General features: G+C 41.7%; 2 protein-coding genes across 3 annotated transcripts in view; both read right to left on the bottom strand.

The window, feature by feature from the left end:
- Nucleotides 1-2,417, bottom strand: part of gdpd3a (glycerophosphodiester phosphodiesterase domain containing 3a) — an 8,097-nt gene extending 5,680 nt beyond the window's left edge. The window contains exons 1-2 of the mRNA XM_020597839.1: nucleotides 2,306-2,417; nucleotides 610-782 (exon numbers count right to left, since the gene is read on the bottom strand). Of these exons, the coding sequence (XP_020453495.1) occupies nucleotides 610-748 (139 nt within the window). The 5' untranslated portion in view covers nucleotides 749-782; nucleotides 2,306-2,417. The remainder of the gene's footprint in view (nucleotides 1-609; nucleotides 783-2,305) is intronic.
- Nucleotides 1-14,418, bottom strand: part of mapk3 (mitogen-activated protein kinase 3) — a 17,773-nt gene extending 3,355 nt beyond the window's left edge. Inside the window, exons 1-9 of one of the 2 annotated variants that reach the window (XR_002274739.1) lie at nucleotides 13,976-14,418; nucleotides 12,558-12,740; nucleotides 11,306-11,495; nucleotides 9,047-9,163; nucleotides 8,838-8,952; nucleotides 8,619-8,750; nucleotides 8,382-8,491; nucleotides 7,664-7,792; nucleotides 5,383-6,716 (exon numbers count right to left, since the gene is read on the bottom strand). Coding sequence is in view for 1 of the 2 variants with exons in the window: in XM_020597838.1 (XP_020453494.1) it covers nucleotides 7,673-7,792; nucleotides 8,382-8,491; nucleotides 8,619-8,750; nucleotides 8,838-8,952; nucleotides 9,047-9,163; nucleotides 11,306-11,495; nucleotides 12,558-12,740; nucleotides 13,976-14,190 (1,182 nt within the window). In the remaining variant the exon portion in view is untranslated. Of the gene's footprint in view, nucleotides 1-4,558; nucleotides 6,717-7,663; nucleotides 7,793-8,381; nucleotides 8,492-8,618; nucleotides 8,751-8,837; nucleotides 8,953-9,046; nucleotides 9,164-11,305; nucleotides 11,496-12,557; nucleotides 12,741-13,975 lie in introns of those variants that run through there. The other variant, XM_020597838.1, reaches the window with a different exon arrangement.
- Between the last annotated feature and the right edge of the window lie 1,168 nt (nucleotides 14,419-15,586).

The raw sequence follows: 15,586 nt of genomic DNA, 5'->3' as shown, positions 1-15,586 counted from the left end.
GGGGCTGAATAATTTTGCATGCCCAATTTTTCAGTTTTTTATTTGTTAAAAAAGTTTGAAATATCCAATAAATTTCGTTCCACTTCATGATTGTGTCCCACTTGTTGTTGATTCTTCACAAAAAATTACAGTTTTATATCTTTATGTTTGAAGCCTGAAATGTGGCAAAAGGTCGCAAAGTTCAAGGGGGCCGAATACTTTCGCAAGGCATTGTACATCTTCCTTAATTACTGGCTGCAGATTAAGAACAAAACTGAAAATATGATCTGCAAAATAAAACGACCGTGCTTAAAAACTGCATATTTTGGCTGAAAGCACAATTTTCATCTTTATCTCCAAATCAACAATTGATGCAATCATAAGAAACAGTGCATATGGGAAAGCTTTTGGCCATAATGTTTAACCCACAGGGCAAAAGCATGCAACCAGTTAAAGAAAAGTACCTTTAAAATGTAGAATAAAAGACATGCTTGCATCTGGCTTCTTGGCTGCTTCCCAGTCAGTAAACCTTATGACACCCTGAATGTTAACCAACCCTTAGTTGTTACTGCACATGTCATGATGAGGTTTTGAATCCCTGCTCCGAGCAGGCTGTGAGTGACCCCTTACCTCCTCTGTGTGAGATGTGTGTGCAGTAAAAGGCTGTACGTTTCCTCCTGTGGAGAATTTGCGGGTTCTTCAGCAGGTACAACGAGGTGAGAGCGTACCCTCCCACCACCGGGAGGATGAAATACAAAAAGCTGATCATTCTTCCACGAAATCACGTCTCTGCTAGTTCTCACCTGGTATGTTGGAGAGAGTCACCAGCAAAAACTGTTATCGAACTGAACACGTAGGCAAGTGTGTTCTTGTTTCATTAAGCCCTTAACGAAGCCCTACAACCCACTTTGTGCTTCCAGCGACAGGTGAACAGGTTCAAAGCTTGACTAAACACAACCTTCTCTCTGGAAGACAAGGGAAAAACTGGACAAACTGGCAAGATAGAAGAAATGTGTCACACCAAGTGTTGCAATACACAGGAAATGATTACAGTGAAGTCTCCACAGTAAGTGACCGTCTTGCTTGCTCTTTGAAAAGCCACTTGGATTCCACCAGAGCTGTAAAGATCTGTTAATGAAACACTAGCTCAAAATGCAGAGCTCTCTCTTTCTCTTGCCTCTCACCTGCCTGTAGCAATACTACTGTATTTCAACCCTCTGTAAAATGGGTTTGTTCAGCGGGAATGAATGGCTGTGTGTGTGTGTGTGTGTGTCACACCTGGGCATTGCCTATTTGCCCACACAGGATTTCTTTTATGTTTCACTGTTTGTATTACAGACAGAAGAACATATTAATCACTAAATTAGCCTTATGATAACCTTCCAGGTAGTGTAAAATAGGGAAAAGGGCAGCTTGTGTGCTCCAGATGTTTTTCCCTATTCAAAATAAGATACATCTCAATTGCGATGATTTTTAATGTGATCAGTTATTAACCCAATTGACCTAGAGCACAAAGATTAAATAATAATTAAAAACACAAAGGCATCATTGTGAGTGCAGTTATGTGTTTATTTGACAACGGGGACGTGGTAGTGTGTGGAGATATTAAACTAAACTCTAACCACAAGGCCACAAATATTTAAATAACTGCATTTTTGATGGCTCACTGTGCAGCGCATACAATACAAAGTCCGTAGAGCGTAGTACAGTACGGCTCCAGTAGCAGAGCTGGAATGTGACAAACAATGGAGCGACAGGCCGAGCCCATTCCAACAAGCATAGTTTTCACCGGAACAGAGAAACCCATTCACTGCAGCGTACTGTCAGTTTCTAGTATTTTCTCACCTCTGTAGGTTTATCCTTTTGACACAAAGCTTGTGTAAATCCTTGTAAAAAAAAAAAAAAAAAGTGTCTTCTCTGCTGTTTTCCTGCTGTTGTTCCTATTTTCAGTAAAACAGACAGTGGTGCTGTCGTTTGAGTCAGGCCAAAGACTTTGGGAATCTTCAGAAGGAAGGGAGAAGCCATGTTGTGACATGTTATGTGGGAAGATGGGAAAGCAATTTAACATCATTCAGACTTGACATTGAAAAGTGGAACCTGTTTCACAAAGAATGTGTTAGTGTTATCTTTGTTCTTAGATCAAATGCAGGTTAGACAGGTAGAGTTGTCAAGCCTAATCCCATCTGACTTAAAACTTGAAAGACACTGTAACCATCGGTGACACCTGCTGACCAGTGGTACAAGAGCAGAAAACAGGACTCATAATTTGTGGTATGCTAACACACAGGTAATGAGACAGGAAACAGTTTTTAGAGATAGCACTGACCTGATGGAAATAATGAGCAGGGGACCATCCGCAGTCTCTTTCATTTGTCCAGTGAGCTTATCCTGACCTTGACTGATGAGCTAGCACAGGTAGAACCACTGAGCCCCGCCACATTAACAAACTGCTCAGCTCAGCTACACCCATGTGCTGCACTGAGATTAGATTTTTATAGCTACATTCTTGGCATTTTTCCAACTAAAATGTCCTTGTAATCATTACATTTCTCCAAGTCCAAATATTCTAACATTAAACATAGAATAACTCCAAACAACCTACAGCTATGGACAGATAGACAACAGGCACAGGCATGTAAAATTACCGAGATTCAAACCTCCAACTCTCTGGTTGGGAGACGACCACTCTACCCACTGAACCACAGTTTTGGGTTTCTGTTTAGTTTTGCACCATATTGCATCTTTAGTTGTTTTACATTGTACCTCCCCTTGAAAATGTTGTGATCATTTTGTGTCTTTGTATTTGTTTTGCAGCCATTTTCTGTCTTCGTAGTTGTTTGAGCCACTTTCCAACTAGAAATATTAGTCATACAATACAAACAAAGCCACATCTCTGAGAGTGAACTGAGCTGGACTGTTTGACGCCATGTTTTTAGCCGATAGAGGTTACGAGTCCCGTTCATGAACGAGACAGCTTTGTGTCATGGATTAGCACAGACATTAATAGGTTCGACCTAAGGTGCTGCCAGTCTTTCGTGGTTAAACTGGACCAAATGTGAAAGGTGCTGAAATTAAAAAAGAAGTGGAAAAAAAAAATCCATAACCAATTTTAACAGTATCAGCAAATTTTATTTAATTATATGTATATAATTCTGTTTCTTTGTTAATCGTTTAATCGATAATACCCATAGAATATACAGACTATAACCCTCAATAAGTCATCTCTTGACAATTTATTTAAATCTTCTTTTAAAATAATTCCTTATAAAGATCTTGGAGGGGAAAAGGGAGAAAGAAAAGGTTTCAAAAAAAAGACTGAAAACACTGCCAATAATAAATCACACCTATAAGAGAAATAAAGGAAAATACAAATAAAAATATCCTAATAATTAAAAAAAAAAAAAGATACAACTTTAACTCCCTTTTATGTAAAATAAAAAAAGCAACAACTCACAAATATAACAATAGCAATAATAAGAACAGCCATTTAAAAACAATATCTGGAAACAAGCCTCATGACCGACCTTTGGAATCGTCGATACTGTGTGAATGTATGTGGTGTGTTTAAGTGCAACTTTTCACACACACACACACAGATACACTCCTCAGCTAAAGAGAAAGTGTGTGTGCGTGTCAGGAGGGCCGCAAAATGTGGTCCTCTCGGTTCATTCCCATGGTTTCCCAGTGAGATGCTTGGTCTGGTGGCAGGTCGGGGGGGGAGGGGGGAGGAAGCAGGAGCTGGTTTTACTCCACTGTACATATGAAATACATACAATCTTCGTGACTGCTTTGAGATGGTCAAAAAGAGAGAACAAAGTCACACTGAAGTAAAAGCACAGGTACTTTAGGGGGGAGGGCCCAAGCTATGAAGAAACAATACACAATTACACAGCACACACACTCACACAGGAAAAAAAAAGACTCTTGGCTTTGTGTTACTGAAAAGCAGACACACAAACACTTTCACGTGGACATAAATTACAACGATCCACAAGCATCAACGTGAAACTTAAAGCTGAACGAGCAGGATACAAAATGGAAAGGGAAACACCAACCAAATAACAACCTCATATGGCGACAAAGCGTGGCTGGAAAGAAAGTGCTGGCGTGCTGATTGAGTCGTGGAACTGAAGCCAGTTTCCTGCTCAGACGAATGGCTGGGATCTGTGATGCAGGTAGGAAAAGGGAAGTGATTTTCTGAGGACGGAGGAGGAAAGCGGCAGCAAAAGTCAGTGATGCAGGTTAGAAGGTCTTCACCAATCCTGCTGTGGTGAAGCAGAAAGCGGCAGGTACGTAAAAACAGAAAGGGAAGAGGAGGAGGGGGGGGAGACAGCCCTTTGAGTAAAGCATGGTGAGAGTTGGGAGGGTGAACAAAAGGATGAGGTCACCACATGCACCAAAAAGCCTCACTCCAATCCCAGAGTGCAGGCTATGGCTTCTGAGAAAACAGCCTGTGATGTCGCTTGAAGATGTAAAACAAGCCAATGATTTTGCTGCACGAGGACAGTCAACAGTCCAGATCTGGGTTTATTAGCCGCCTGTATGTTGGTCCATTTCCAAAGGGTGGGGGAGGGGTCTCTTACTGGTCCCAGTGCAACAGGAAAGAATTGTGCTGAGTGAGCTGGACCTAGGGGTGGCGCTCCACCAAGCAGCATTATGTACAGTCCCATCCAGAACAAAGAAAGGACGGAGTAGGTGTTAACATGAGACGGGAACAAAGGACACAGAAGTAGTACACATTCATAGAAACATGAGTCGCCATCTCTGAGAAACAACACGACATCACCCACACTGAACAATACACATCCAGTATGTTAACAGGTAGCCAGGAAAAAAAAAATAAAATAAAAATGAACACTGAAAGGGAGAAGGGAACAGGAACAGAAAAGTCTAAATGGGCACAAACTGGGATGTACACAAGCATGATGTGATGATGACTGCTTGGCTGTGCACTGAGCAGGAAGCACAACACTCTCCTGGAACATCCCTGGGTTTGACTGTTTTGTCGATTAATCAGTAACATGTACAGTTTTCTCCAGAGTCATAAAGACTGTGCTGTTCTTCAAAAAGTTCACAACTAAGCTCACAAATTCAGGCCACTTCCATTCAGACAGCAGACATTTTGGCATGTCACAGCGGGAAAAGCACAGATGGTACTAATAAAACTGAAAAGGACATCCATTTATGTGAGCTGGTTGTGTGCATTCTGTCTCACCGACACTGGAACCGACTCATCAGCAGTATTTGTTTCACCTGTGCTTTTCCTGCAGGTCAAAGTGTGTGCCAGGAAAAAGTCTATAGGATGAATCTGAAAACACATGTGGGAAGCTGCGTTCGACCACATGAACTGGCCTCTTGAATTAATGAATAATAAATAGTTCAGATTTGAGCCCCAGCGTGCACACACACACACACACACACACACACTTGTGACTCCACACAGTTGTCCTGGAATGAACAGAAGCAGATGGAGAGACGGTACAAATACAGCAGCGGGAAAAATGACCAGACCCCACTGTCCGGAGTAGGGGTTCCCTAAAACAACAGATTCGGGGGAGCTGAGGAAGCTGTTATGTAATACCAACACGGGCTCATCAGCGATGTTGGGTATATTCAATGGAAAACAGATGAGGCCAAATAAGGACGACACAGTGATGCTACACCAGGGTCTTTTCTCTGTGTTCTGGTGGTATTTCTGCATACGTTACCAGAAGGTCGACCACAAAGTCACATAGGTAATCATGACTTTGTGGTGAGTCTCTTCTTCTCACAATACGAGCACCATGGATATTCTGGAAAACGGGGCTTCCTGTAGGTATCATTGTTGTAGTGTCTGAATGAACACACAGTTTTAGAAACTATATTTTAAACCATTTTAACTGATTTGTTCCTCCTGAACATACCCGACCTTCCACCTATGAAGGAAGAGTTCGGTTTGTCTGCCATTGTAGGTCACAAAATATGTTTAAGATAGAATTTAAAAACAGATATCCCTTAGTTGCTCCCCAGCCAAGTTTCTTGCATCTCTCCACCACTTTGGTAAATTTCAGGAATGCATGCATTCATATAAACATCATAAAATCTTTTAAGAAAAAAAATAATTTGCAACAACAAAACCTGCCAACATGCCAGTAGAAAGACTGAATGTTTGTCTCAAAATCAGGTGTTCAAAAATGACTTGCAATGCAAACGTAAGCCCCAAAACATAACTCTGAACTGACCCAAAAACCATGATGTATAAACAGAAACTGCAGCAAGCGCACACACACACACACACACACACACACACACAAAGCATATTTTGTATCTACATACCTAACCGTTCTTTAAGTCAATGTTTTTCATGTTGTCATTTACATGGAGTGAAACAAAAGAGTTAAGGTGTTGGTTAATACAGTAGTATGTGTTTATACGAGAGGGAGCAACAGATCAGCAACAGGAAGGAGGAGGAAATGAACAAAGGGGTTTGACGAGGAGAGGATAAGGCGGGACATGAGGCGAGAGGAGGCAGAGTCTAACATGGACAAGCAGTACGAGTTTGACAGACCCTACCACCCCACCCAAGCACAGAAATTAAAAGTTAGCTCTGTCTTGCAGTAGAAATGGGAAGATAAGCAGTTAAATGTTCATATTTCTTGTTTTCTTTTTGTTGGTTTCTTGAAGATGCATTTTTCTTTTGTTTAACATGTTGATTGGGATCTTCTTGTCTCTCTGCGTGGCTTTGTCGCTTTTTAGGGCTGAATAAAGGAAAGAGAAGAAATGTGCTCACACAAGCAACCGCATTACACATCACATACCATTCATACAACAAGGACAGGAACAGCGCTTTCAGTATAAAATATAAGATGATAAAAGGTTATGTGTTTGAGTTTTCTAGATCTTTCCATCATTCCTGTCATTTGTGGTAAAACTTATCCACTTACAGAATAGTAACTGTCAAAATCTGAGGATGAAAAATGTTCATCACAATCATTTACAGTGACAGGAAACATAACTGAGGTCAAAACTAAGAAAATAAGACTTTACGCTTTGGAAATCAAAAAGCTAAGTACACTTTTCCTTCAGCTTTGTGTTGAGATGTTTTGTCATTTCATAATTAACTGTAAAATCTACATGGACATACATTTACAGGACACCACTCACACTTGAGGAAATGAAGCAGCAATGTCGCACAGCGCAGACTGACGTGTCACAGTCTTTACAAAGAACGTATTTTACAACCTTTACGGTTCCTTTAGTAAAAGTTAGAATACTTTGACTAGTACAGTAGTAGCTTTTAGTAACTCATTAGGCTTTTTCTGCTTATAACACTCAGCTATCTTTATCCTCAGCCCTGTGTGTACGTCTACTCTCCTGTTGTAGCTGTGTAACCACAAACAAGTTCACTGGCTGTAAAATTTACTGTTGAGGTTTGGGTGTGTTTCAATAAATGTAAAACAGTAGGTGCTCCACTGACATCTAGTGGTCTCATGGTCTCAAACCACACCAAACTCTACTCAGAATTCAGGGGATGAAACAAAGCGTGCTGTTTTTTGACTATAGTGAATTTCTTTGATTGATGTTGACAATTTCTTAACTTGTTTTTCTTCTCGTCTAACAGAGCTGAAGCTGAATTTTGTTCTGCGACCACAGGCTGCTGTAACAGCCCGTGGTTGTGTTTGAGGAAACTGGCATTTGTATGTACCTGTGTCTCTCAGGAGCCCTGGTAGGTTTCCTGGAAACGAGCCGTTTCCTCGAAGATCAGTTCCTTCAGTTTCTCTTTGGGAAGGTCATCCAGCTCCATGGAGAAAGGGAAGGGCTCCTCTGCTACCGGCTACACACACACACACACACACACACACACACAAACAATTTGTAAACCTTTGGTAAAACCTCTGTGGTAAAATTGAGATGTGTGGTGTGCCACACTAAAGCTAGTGCGACAGGACAAAGTGGACAGTACAGTTTTAAAGTACAATTAAAAATGAGCTGTATGCCCTCGAGGAGGAACAGCTGGGTTACTTCCATTTCAAGACTGGAAAACAAAACCTTCTGCTTACATAAATAAACTAAAATGTGAACAGTGATTACATTCTTCATCCTCTCTCAAGCTGAACCACAGAAACAACTTAGTACTAATTGCATTCCAAACACAGCTTAAGAGGCTTTCCAGCACAAAGCAGAAAGACTCATAATCGAATCTTGACTAATGGTGGAAAACAATGATCAATATGGCCACTGCATTTTTGAACCAACATCTGTGCAAATCTCAAACATGGCTGACAGGAGGTACATTTTGTTTTTTCCCCCGCATGTTGTTGCGCAGCTTGTGTAAACTCCTCTTAAAGCACGCTACACTTTAAATGCTTATAGACTGAGCATTCAAAAGGCACTGCTCTTGCAACGTCAGTCTTCACGCATACCTCATCTGTAGGATCATAGTACTGCTCCAAGTAAGGATGAGCCAGGGCTTCCTCAACACTGATGCGCTTGATGGGGTTAAAGGTCAACATGCGGCCCAGCAGGTCCAGAGCTGAATTAGATTGACAAGAGCTTCAGTTTCAGTTCAGTCACCAGGTTGTGCAGCAATATACAATACAACCTTTCTTACAATGGCACCTATTAGAGATGCTGCTAAACAATGTGGTATGTTACTATACCTTTCGAGCCTGCTTTGCAGAAGAGCTTTTCCCAGGGGACCCTGGGTTTTTGAGGCAGGGACTGCAGGTAGTTCCTTGCCTTCATGTTGATGATGCAGTTCAGATCTTCTTGAGATGGAGAGCCAAGGATGTCTGCATGGAGAGGACAATGAGGGACACCTTTCAATATGGCTGAGCAGAGTGTTAACCTTTTGTATAAAGGTGGCAACTTTGTCTCACCCAGTATGTGGTTGAGCTGGTCCAAATAGTGTTTCCCAGGGAAGATGGGCTTGTTGGATAACATCTCAGCCAGGATGCAGCCCACTGACCAGATGTCAATGGACTTAGAGTAGCCCTGAGACACAAACACATAGACATAGTCAGCAAATTGAGAAACCATGCGGTCAAAGTCCACACCAGCTACTCACACAGACACACACACACCCTACCTTTGAGTTGAGCATGATTTCTGGAGCTCGGTACCAACGTGTAGCCACATACTCAGTCAAGAACCCTGTGTGGTCGTGCTCGGGGTCGGCTATCCGTGCCAGGCCAAAGTCACAGATCTGAGCATGACATAAAGGGTCAGAGGTCAGAAAAATCGCTTGGTCAGCCGGTTACAGTTGGATTTTCAATTCAAGCCTCATACCTAAAAGTGTTTGGGTATTGAACTGTAAAAACAGAGTTGGCAAGGAGTTAAAGAAGACAGGAAAGGCAGGGGAAGAGGTGGACAGCACATTACAGACTGAACATTTATGATAACTGAAGTCACCAATAAACCATTAGAGTTGTAAGAATGTGGTATATATACACAACTGCTGGTACAACAACTGATGTGTGATGTTCCTCTGCATTCAGGGTCTGTGAAGTTCAAACTAACAAAAGGGAATGGAACTAACAACAGCTTATATTTATTGAAGACCATTACTTACATTTCTGTGCTTTCATGATACACCTAAACACATTTATTTAAATTGTCAAGCAACAACAAACCATAAAAAATAGTAATAGAATTGACGAGTTTAAACATAAATATAAAGGTATGTGTCAATCAAGATATATGCAAGAACAGGTTTAATGATTAATTAGATGGAACATTGTGGGTGTGGTGTATGATTAACAACACTCTGTAATAATTCTTTAGTATATTACTTGTGTGGTGTAGAAGAGAATTATCTATGTAGAGATACTGCTTGCAAACCAATGATGGTAAGATGATGTCATGGGGTAGGACTGGATAAGTCTGACTTCTTCCTACTCCATTCAAGCATGTACTAGGTATAAGCACATTGATATTGGATTAGCATTTGTTGGATATGTGTAAAATTATGTGTGTTGATATATCAACTGTCTTTACATGCTTGAAAGAATAAATCAAATCAAATCAATCCTGGAGCCAGGCAGAATGAAACTGTACACCATGTACAGGGAACAGGAGGAATGTGCAGCTCATTTTTGCCCTGAGGGCCGTTGCAGGTTAATCCGATCATATTATTTTGATCCTCTACTCTCAACTTTTCTTATCATTCATTTACATTAATTTGCTTTTGTTAAACCTGATCACAAATGAAAATCTTGTATTACATTACATATACTAAGTAACATATGTAGTAGACTGTCACAAATGTAAAGTACAGCTGCAGTGACAGGGTTTTATTTTGGTACATAGGAAAGAAATGCAAGTATTTTTGTCCTGGAGTGGAATGAAGAGAAACCCGCTACAACATGTGCTGCCTTTATCCTTTATGCCTCCCACATGATCAACCAATCCACAGTTGATGGTTGGCTGCTGAGAGTTCACAAGTGTACTCTGAGGCTGAACAACAAGAGCCTGATGGTTCGCTGCAACAAAAACACTGGCAATGTTGGCCTATGTTGTGTTCGAGGCCAAACCACTGCAGCAAATACATTTTAAAAAATAGAGTTAAATCAGTCTGTGATGGAATAAACTGACCAACCTTTAGTCTGAGGCTATGGATAAAATTTTGAATTGAGATGCTTTTTTTTTTTTTTTTTGCTTCTTTTTAAAATGTGTTCTCAGGCCCTTGGTCGTGATTGTAATAATTAACCTGATGCTTAAAACATCCTTTCTCATGCAAGGCACACTGTGTTCTTCAATTTCAACGTTTCCCAGAATGCAAATGGAAAAAAAAGTAACACTATGGGCCTGTTGTTACCAGCTGTGCCACACCCCACACACATTAAACTCCCCGCAGCTGTATTGTGTTCTGAAAAAATGCCATTAGAAACCCTCAGTCATTGATTCTAAAGTGCTGACACCTAATTGGAAATGTTTCTAGTTTTGATTATATAGATCCTCCAATGAAGACACTTCAAGTTTGCATATAAATAATAACACCTTGATTTTTTTTTTGAGAGCGCCATAAAAGAAAAGCAAGGATCGGGTCAGGTCATCACCTACATCCAACATTCCTGAGATTCTTTTCAGTCTCGTTGAGAGCCTGTGTAACTTGCTACTGACATGTAATATATAAATAGAAACATAATGGCTCTCAGCTATCTGAGAACAAGCATTTGCCTTTAATGCACATGTAGTTTTCTTGTAGGTGCATGTGCACCATAGATCACAATCCCCAGATAACACAAAACAAACACCAAAAGTCCTCTTTGTTTCTGCAGTGGGGAAAAACAAAACAGACAGCTTGTTGTCACCAGTGATGATGGCGTGTGTCTGTGTGTGAACTGACCTTGAGGTCACAGGTGGTGTTGATGAGCAGGTTGGAGGGCTTGAGGTCACGGTGCAACACGTTGGCTGAGTGAATGTACTTGAGGCCTCGCAGGATCTGGTAAAGGAAGTAGCAGACGTGGTCGTTGCTCAGCCTCTGGCTCTTCAGCAGCTTGTACAGGTCTGTCTCCATCAGAGTCTGCACGATGTAGCTAAAAGGACCCACGAGTCAAGGAGGACAAGCGCAGGGCTGACGGTATCCAAGGAAAAAACATGAGTACTGTTGTGAAATTTCCCCTGCATTATTCAGCGACATAGGCTTATGAATAAAATCAAGCCAAGAGTTGCTGAATGAAATATCATATTACATTTGGAACACATTTAAACATGTATTCACAGGTTTAGAGAGAATGGAGAGGCAGCAAAGCACACCATCACCACCAGCTTCCTGCCTCTGGTCCCAGTGACTCTGTCGTGCATTCTAGACTTTGATCTTGTACAGGAAGACTTGAATGGAGGTTTTTCAAATGGGTGTAATAGTTGAGTTGCCATAACTTTGTTCCTCAAATCACATCAGAAACAACCAAACTGACAGACCAGATTGAAATATCTCAACATGTACAGAAAGGATTGCTATGATTTTCAGTAAATATATTCACACCTTCCTCGGAATAAACTGTAATCACTTTGGTGGCTGCTTAACTTTTTGTCTAGCATCACCACCAGGTCAATTTGTCTAATGGTAACACGCTAAACCTATATGGTGAACATGGTATCTGCTAATCAGCATGTTACTGATGTTGGCATTTAAACCCTGCAGTTTGCCGACCAGGCAAACAGGTCAGTATATGATGTAGTCAACATCCTGCATTACATCCTGCAACACCTTGACTCTCCAGGGACCTATGCACAGATGCTCTTTGTGGACCTCAGCCAGGTGTTTCCACCATCATCCTGGACATCCTCCACTCTAAACTGACCCACCTCACTATGCAGATAGGTTTTCTTTCCAAACTGATTTTTAAAGTCACATTTTTTGAGTGCAGCTCTGGAGGAAAAAAAAAACTTATTTTTTATATAAATTGTGAGGATTTGTCGTTATGATTTCAGTTGCAACTGTGTTCTCTCTGTCAGTAATGGTGACTGAGATGAGGAACGAAATGCTTTTAACAGTTAAAAACAAAGGATGGGGTGTGGCATTTTAAATCGGTTTAATTCTATGTTAAAGTTTGGTTTGAGTAGGTAACATATGCATGAACAGTGTGAAAGGATACACATCTCTCATGTTGTCAATGTGCCGTGCTCTGAGAATGTCGTTGATGCCAATGATATTCTCGTGGTGGAAACGCAGCAGAATCTTGATTTCCCTCAGTGTGCGCTGGCAGTATGTCTGGTGCTCAAACGGGCTAATTTTCTTGATGGCTACGCGCTGTTTTGATAAGTTGTCCATGGCAGAGCTGAATAGGGTGGAAAGCACAAAGCAGGACTCATATTACATGCTGCACAATTCACACAATGACGAATCTGAGCTGGTACTAAGCTCTAAAAGGGCACTGCAGACTGTTTCCACTGCCAAAATGAACATGTGATACACATGCTGTGATATGCTGTGAAGCACTGTAGGTGTAGACTGGTGTAGGTGCAGTATCAGTGTGGTGGAGGTGTAAAGCAGATCGAGATCAAGTGGTGCTGAGAGCAGCTGTAAATACTTTGTTCCTGGGACCTTTGCACCATCTTCAGTGGCTGAAATACTGTGACATGATCATATTAGTAACAGCACACCTATACAACTGGAGTCTGAACATTCAGCTTTGCAGCATGTGTAGAATCAGATGATATATTAGAACCATTTACTTTTATTTCACTGTGCCATCCAGTGGGTGTTGACAGTGTTTACAAACAGCAAATGCTGCAACGTGGAGTCACACGACAACGACAATACAAACAGAACAGCACTGTGCCATCACACTTCTGTTAGGAAACGGCAGTGATATACACTGCGAGCCCTGCTGAAATCCATGTGTGGGCCCAGCTCGGATGCGACTATTCACTTTGCACTTCCGTGCAATGCTGTCACATCTGATCGTGTTCATTGCTCAGCCTATACAGCCATGACTTGGCACGCATATCATGTGCAACGGTGTTGCTTAACATGTCCACACACGATTGTAGATCACATACAGCGATAACACACGGAAAGGCCTCGCTGAAACCACCAAGTACCTCACTTGCATCCTCTGCAGCAGCTTTGCTGCAGGCTCAATGTTGAGCCATCAGAATTCAAGTAGTGGTTAATGTGGTTTGGAGACAGACACCGGGCATAAAGATTGCTACAGTGATAACTGACTCAAATCTGCAGTCAAATGCAATCTGCAAAAAGATGTGTAACCTGATACTAGCAAAGTACGTCCTGCGCAATCACTCCCAATCTTGTTTCCTGTTAAGCTCATAGCCACGCCTGTAGCTGCTCAGCTAACGTGCTAACCACTAAATGGGCTTCCTTGAGGGTCAACAATGTCTGAATGTTGGGCTATTTAAAATACAGACACGGTGACTGAACTCACATTTACCGTGCAACGCTTGTTGCATGCAACAGCTACGAAGTGGCTGACAAATATCTTGTGTTAGCTAAAGTTGGCACTTTTGATTTAGATACTACGGTAGCCCAACAGAGACGACAACCACAACTCACCAAACCATTCCGTACGCTCCCTCCCCGATGTAAGATAGGTCCGTGTATCGGGGGCCCACATCAAAAAGCTGGCCCTTCACGTACTCGGACCCGTGCTTGGATCCCGCAGCTCCGGGGGCTCCATCAGGCGCAACAGTGCCAGCCGCCCCAGCAGCAGCAGCAGCGCTGTTGGAGCCTGCGGCCCCGACCGCTGCAGTGCTGCTCGAATCCGCCATTCTTCCTCTCCAAACCGCTCCTGCTCTGTCTGTGTGTTTCACCGAGGGACCACCGCCGCACTCAGCACGATTTAACGTTTGTACGAACCGGGCGAACTGTGTGATTGACGGACCAAAGTGCTGATCGAGGCCTCTCTACCACTGGACTGTAAATGGACTTCGAGCGCGAGCGCAGATTTCGTCTGAGCACCCTAGCGTAAATGCGCGTGCCAAACTACAGTAAAACAGGCGCGTTAGATATTCTTATTGGTGTCGCTTGTTTGGGCGGAGTCGCATAAATTGGCTATAGTTTAAATGATAAGCACCGCCTTTGCATCTCCGCGGGTAAAACAAAACAAGCGCAATCTGCAAAACAAACACGCAGCAGCCACGAGTGGGCGTGCCGAAAAATGTTGCATGGTGCCTGTTGTGACAAGAATGATAGCTTATGATCAAATTGTTGCTTTTTTATTTTTGTGATAATCCACCTCTGATCAGCATGATTTTAGTCTGATATATGGTTGTTTATATCTCTGGCACCCACTAACGTAATGTACTGAGTACTTTCCTCACAGCTGAGGTCTTTTGTTTACATGTATACTGGATGTAGCAGGATGTAATTATTGCTGTCAGCGAATGACAATACTGTTGCAAAAGATTTAGGAGCTTTTAAATATCGCTCATTACCATCATAGGAGGCGTCTGATTGGTAACAAATCCATTAGGCAGTCGACAACGACCCCAGACAAGCAACCAGAGCAATAAGGAACTATCTTCAGCAACAAGATCCAAGTCCTGCAAAAGATGGTGTGCGACCCCCAGGGACCCCACATGTGTCTTAGCCTACTTGAAGAGATGAAGAGATGAAGAGATGAAGAGATAACAGACACAGACACAGACACAGGCTAAATCCACAGAAACAATGTGGCCAGCTCTCCAAGATGCTTGGAACATCCTACTTGCCAAACCTTGTAAAACTGCATGAGTAGGTGTAGGCTATAGGAAAACTGGAGCTGTTTTAACGGCAAAGGATGAACAGGCCAAATATTTATTTGATTTTTTCCCCAGCTACTGAACTTTGTATTAATTAATTAGTAAAAACTATTCAAAATGTTGTTTTTGAAAGCATCATCACCTTACTTTTCATAAAATGTTTTGACAGTAGCCCACTGTGCAGCCTTACATTTTAGACAAAACAGGTATTGATGATGTAGATATTTGATGTCTAAAATTTTGACAAATGAAATAAATGTGCAACGTTATTCTTACATATTTGCTTATCCTAGCAATTTTGTTGGAGTCATAGCTTTAAAATTTCTTCTTTCGACCCAAACAACTAAATTATTAATAATTTACCCTAATTTATTTATAAGTTTTAAAATTGAAATGAATTGAACTGTTAATCAAATCGAAATTA

The sequence above is a fragment of the Monopterus albus genome, unplaced genomic scaffold (assembly GCF_001952655.1).
Source record: "Monopterus albus unplaced genomic scaffold, M_albus_1.0 scaffold35.1, whole genome shotgun sequence".
NCBI classification, from domain to species: Eukaryota; Metazoa; Chordata; class Actinopteri; order Synbranchiformes; family Synbranchidae; genus Monopterus; species Monopterus albus.
This window is presented reverse-complemented; position numbering and strand designations above follow the sequence as displayed.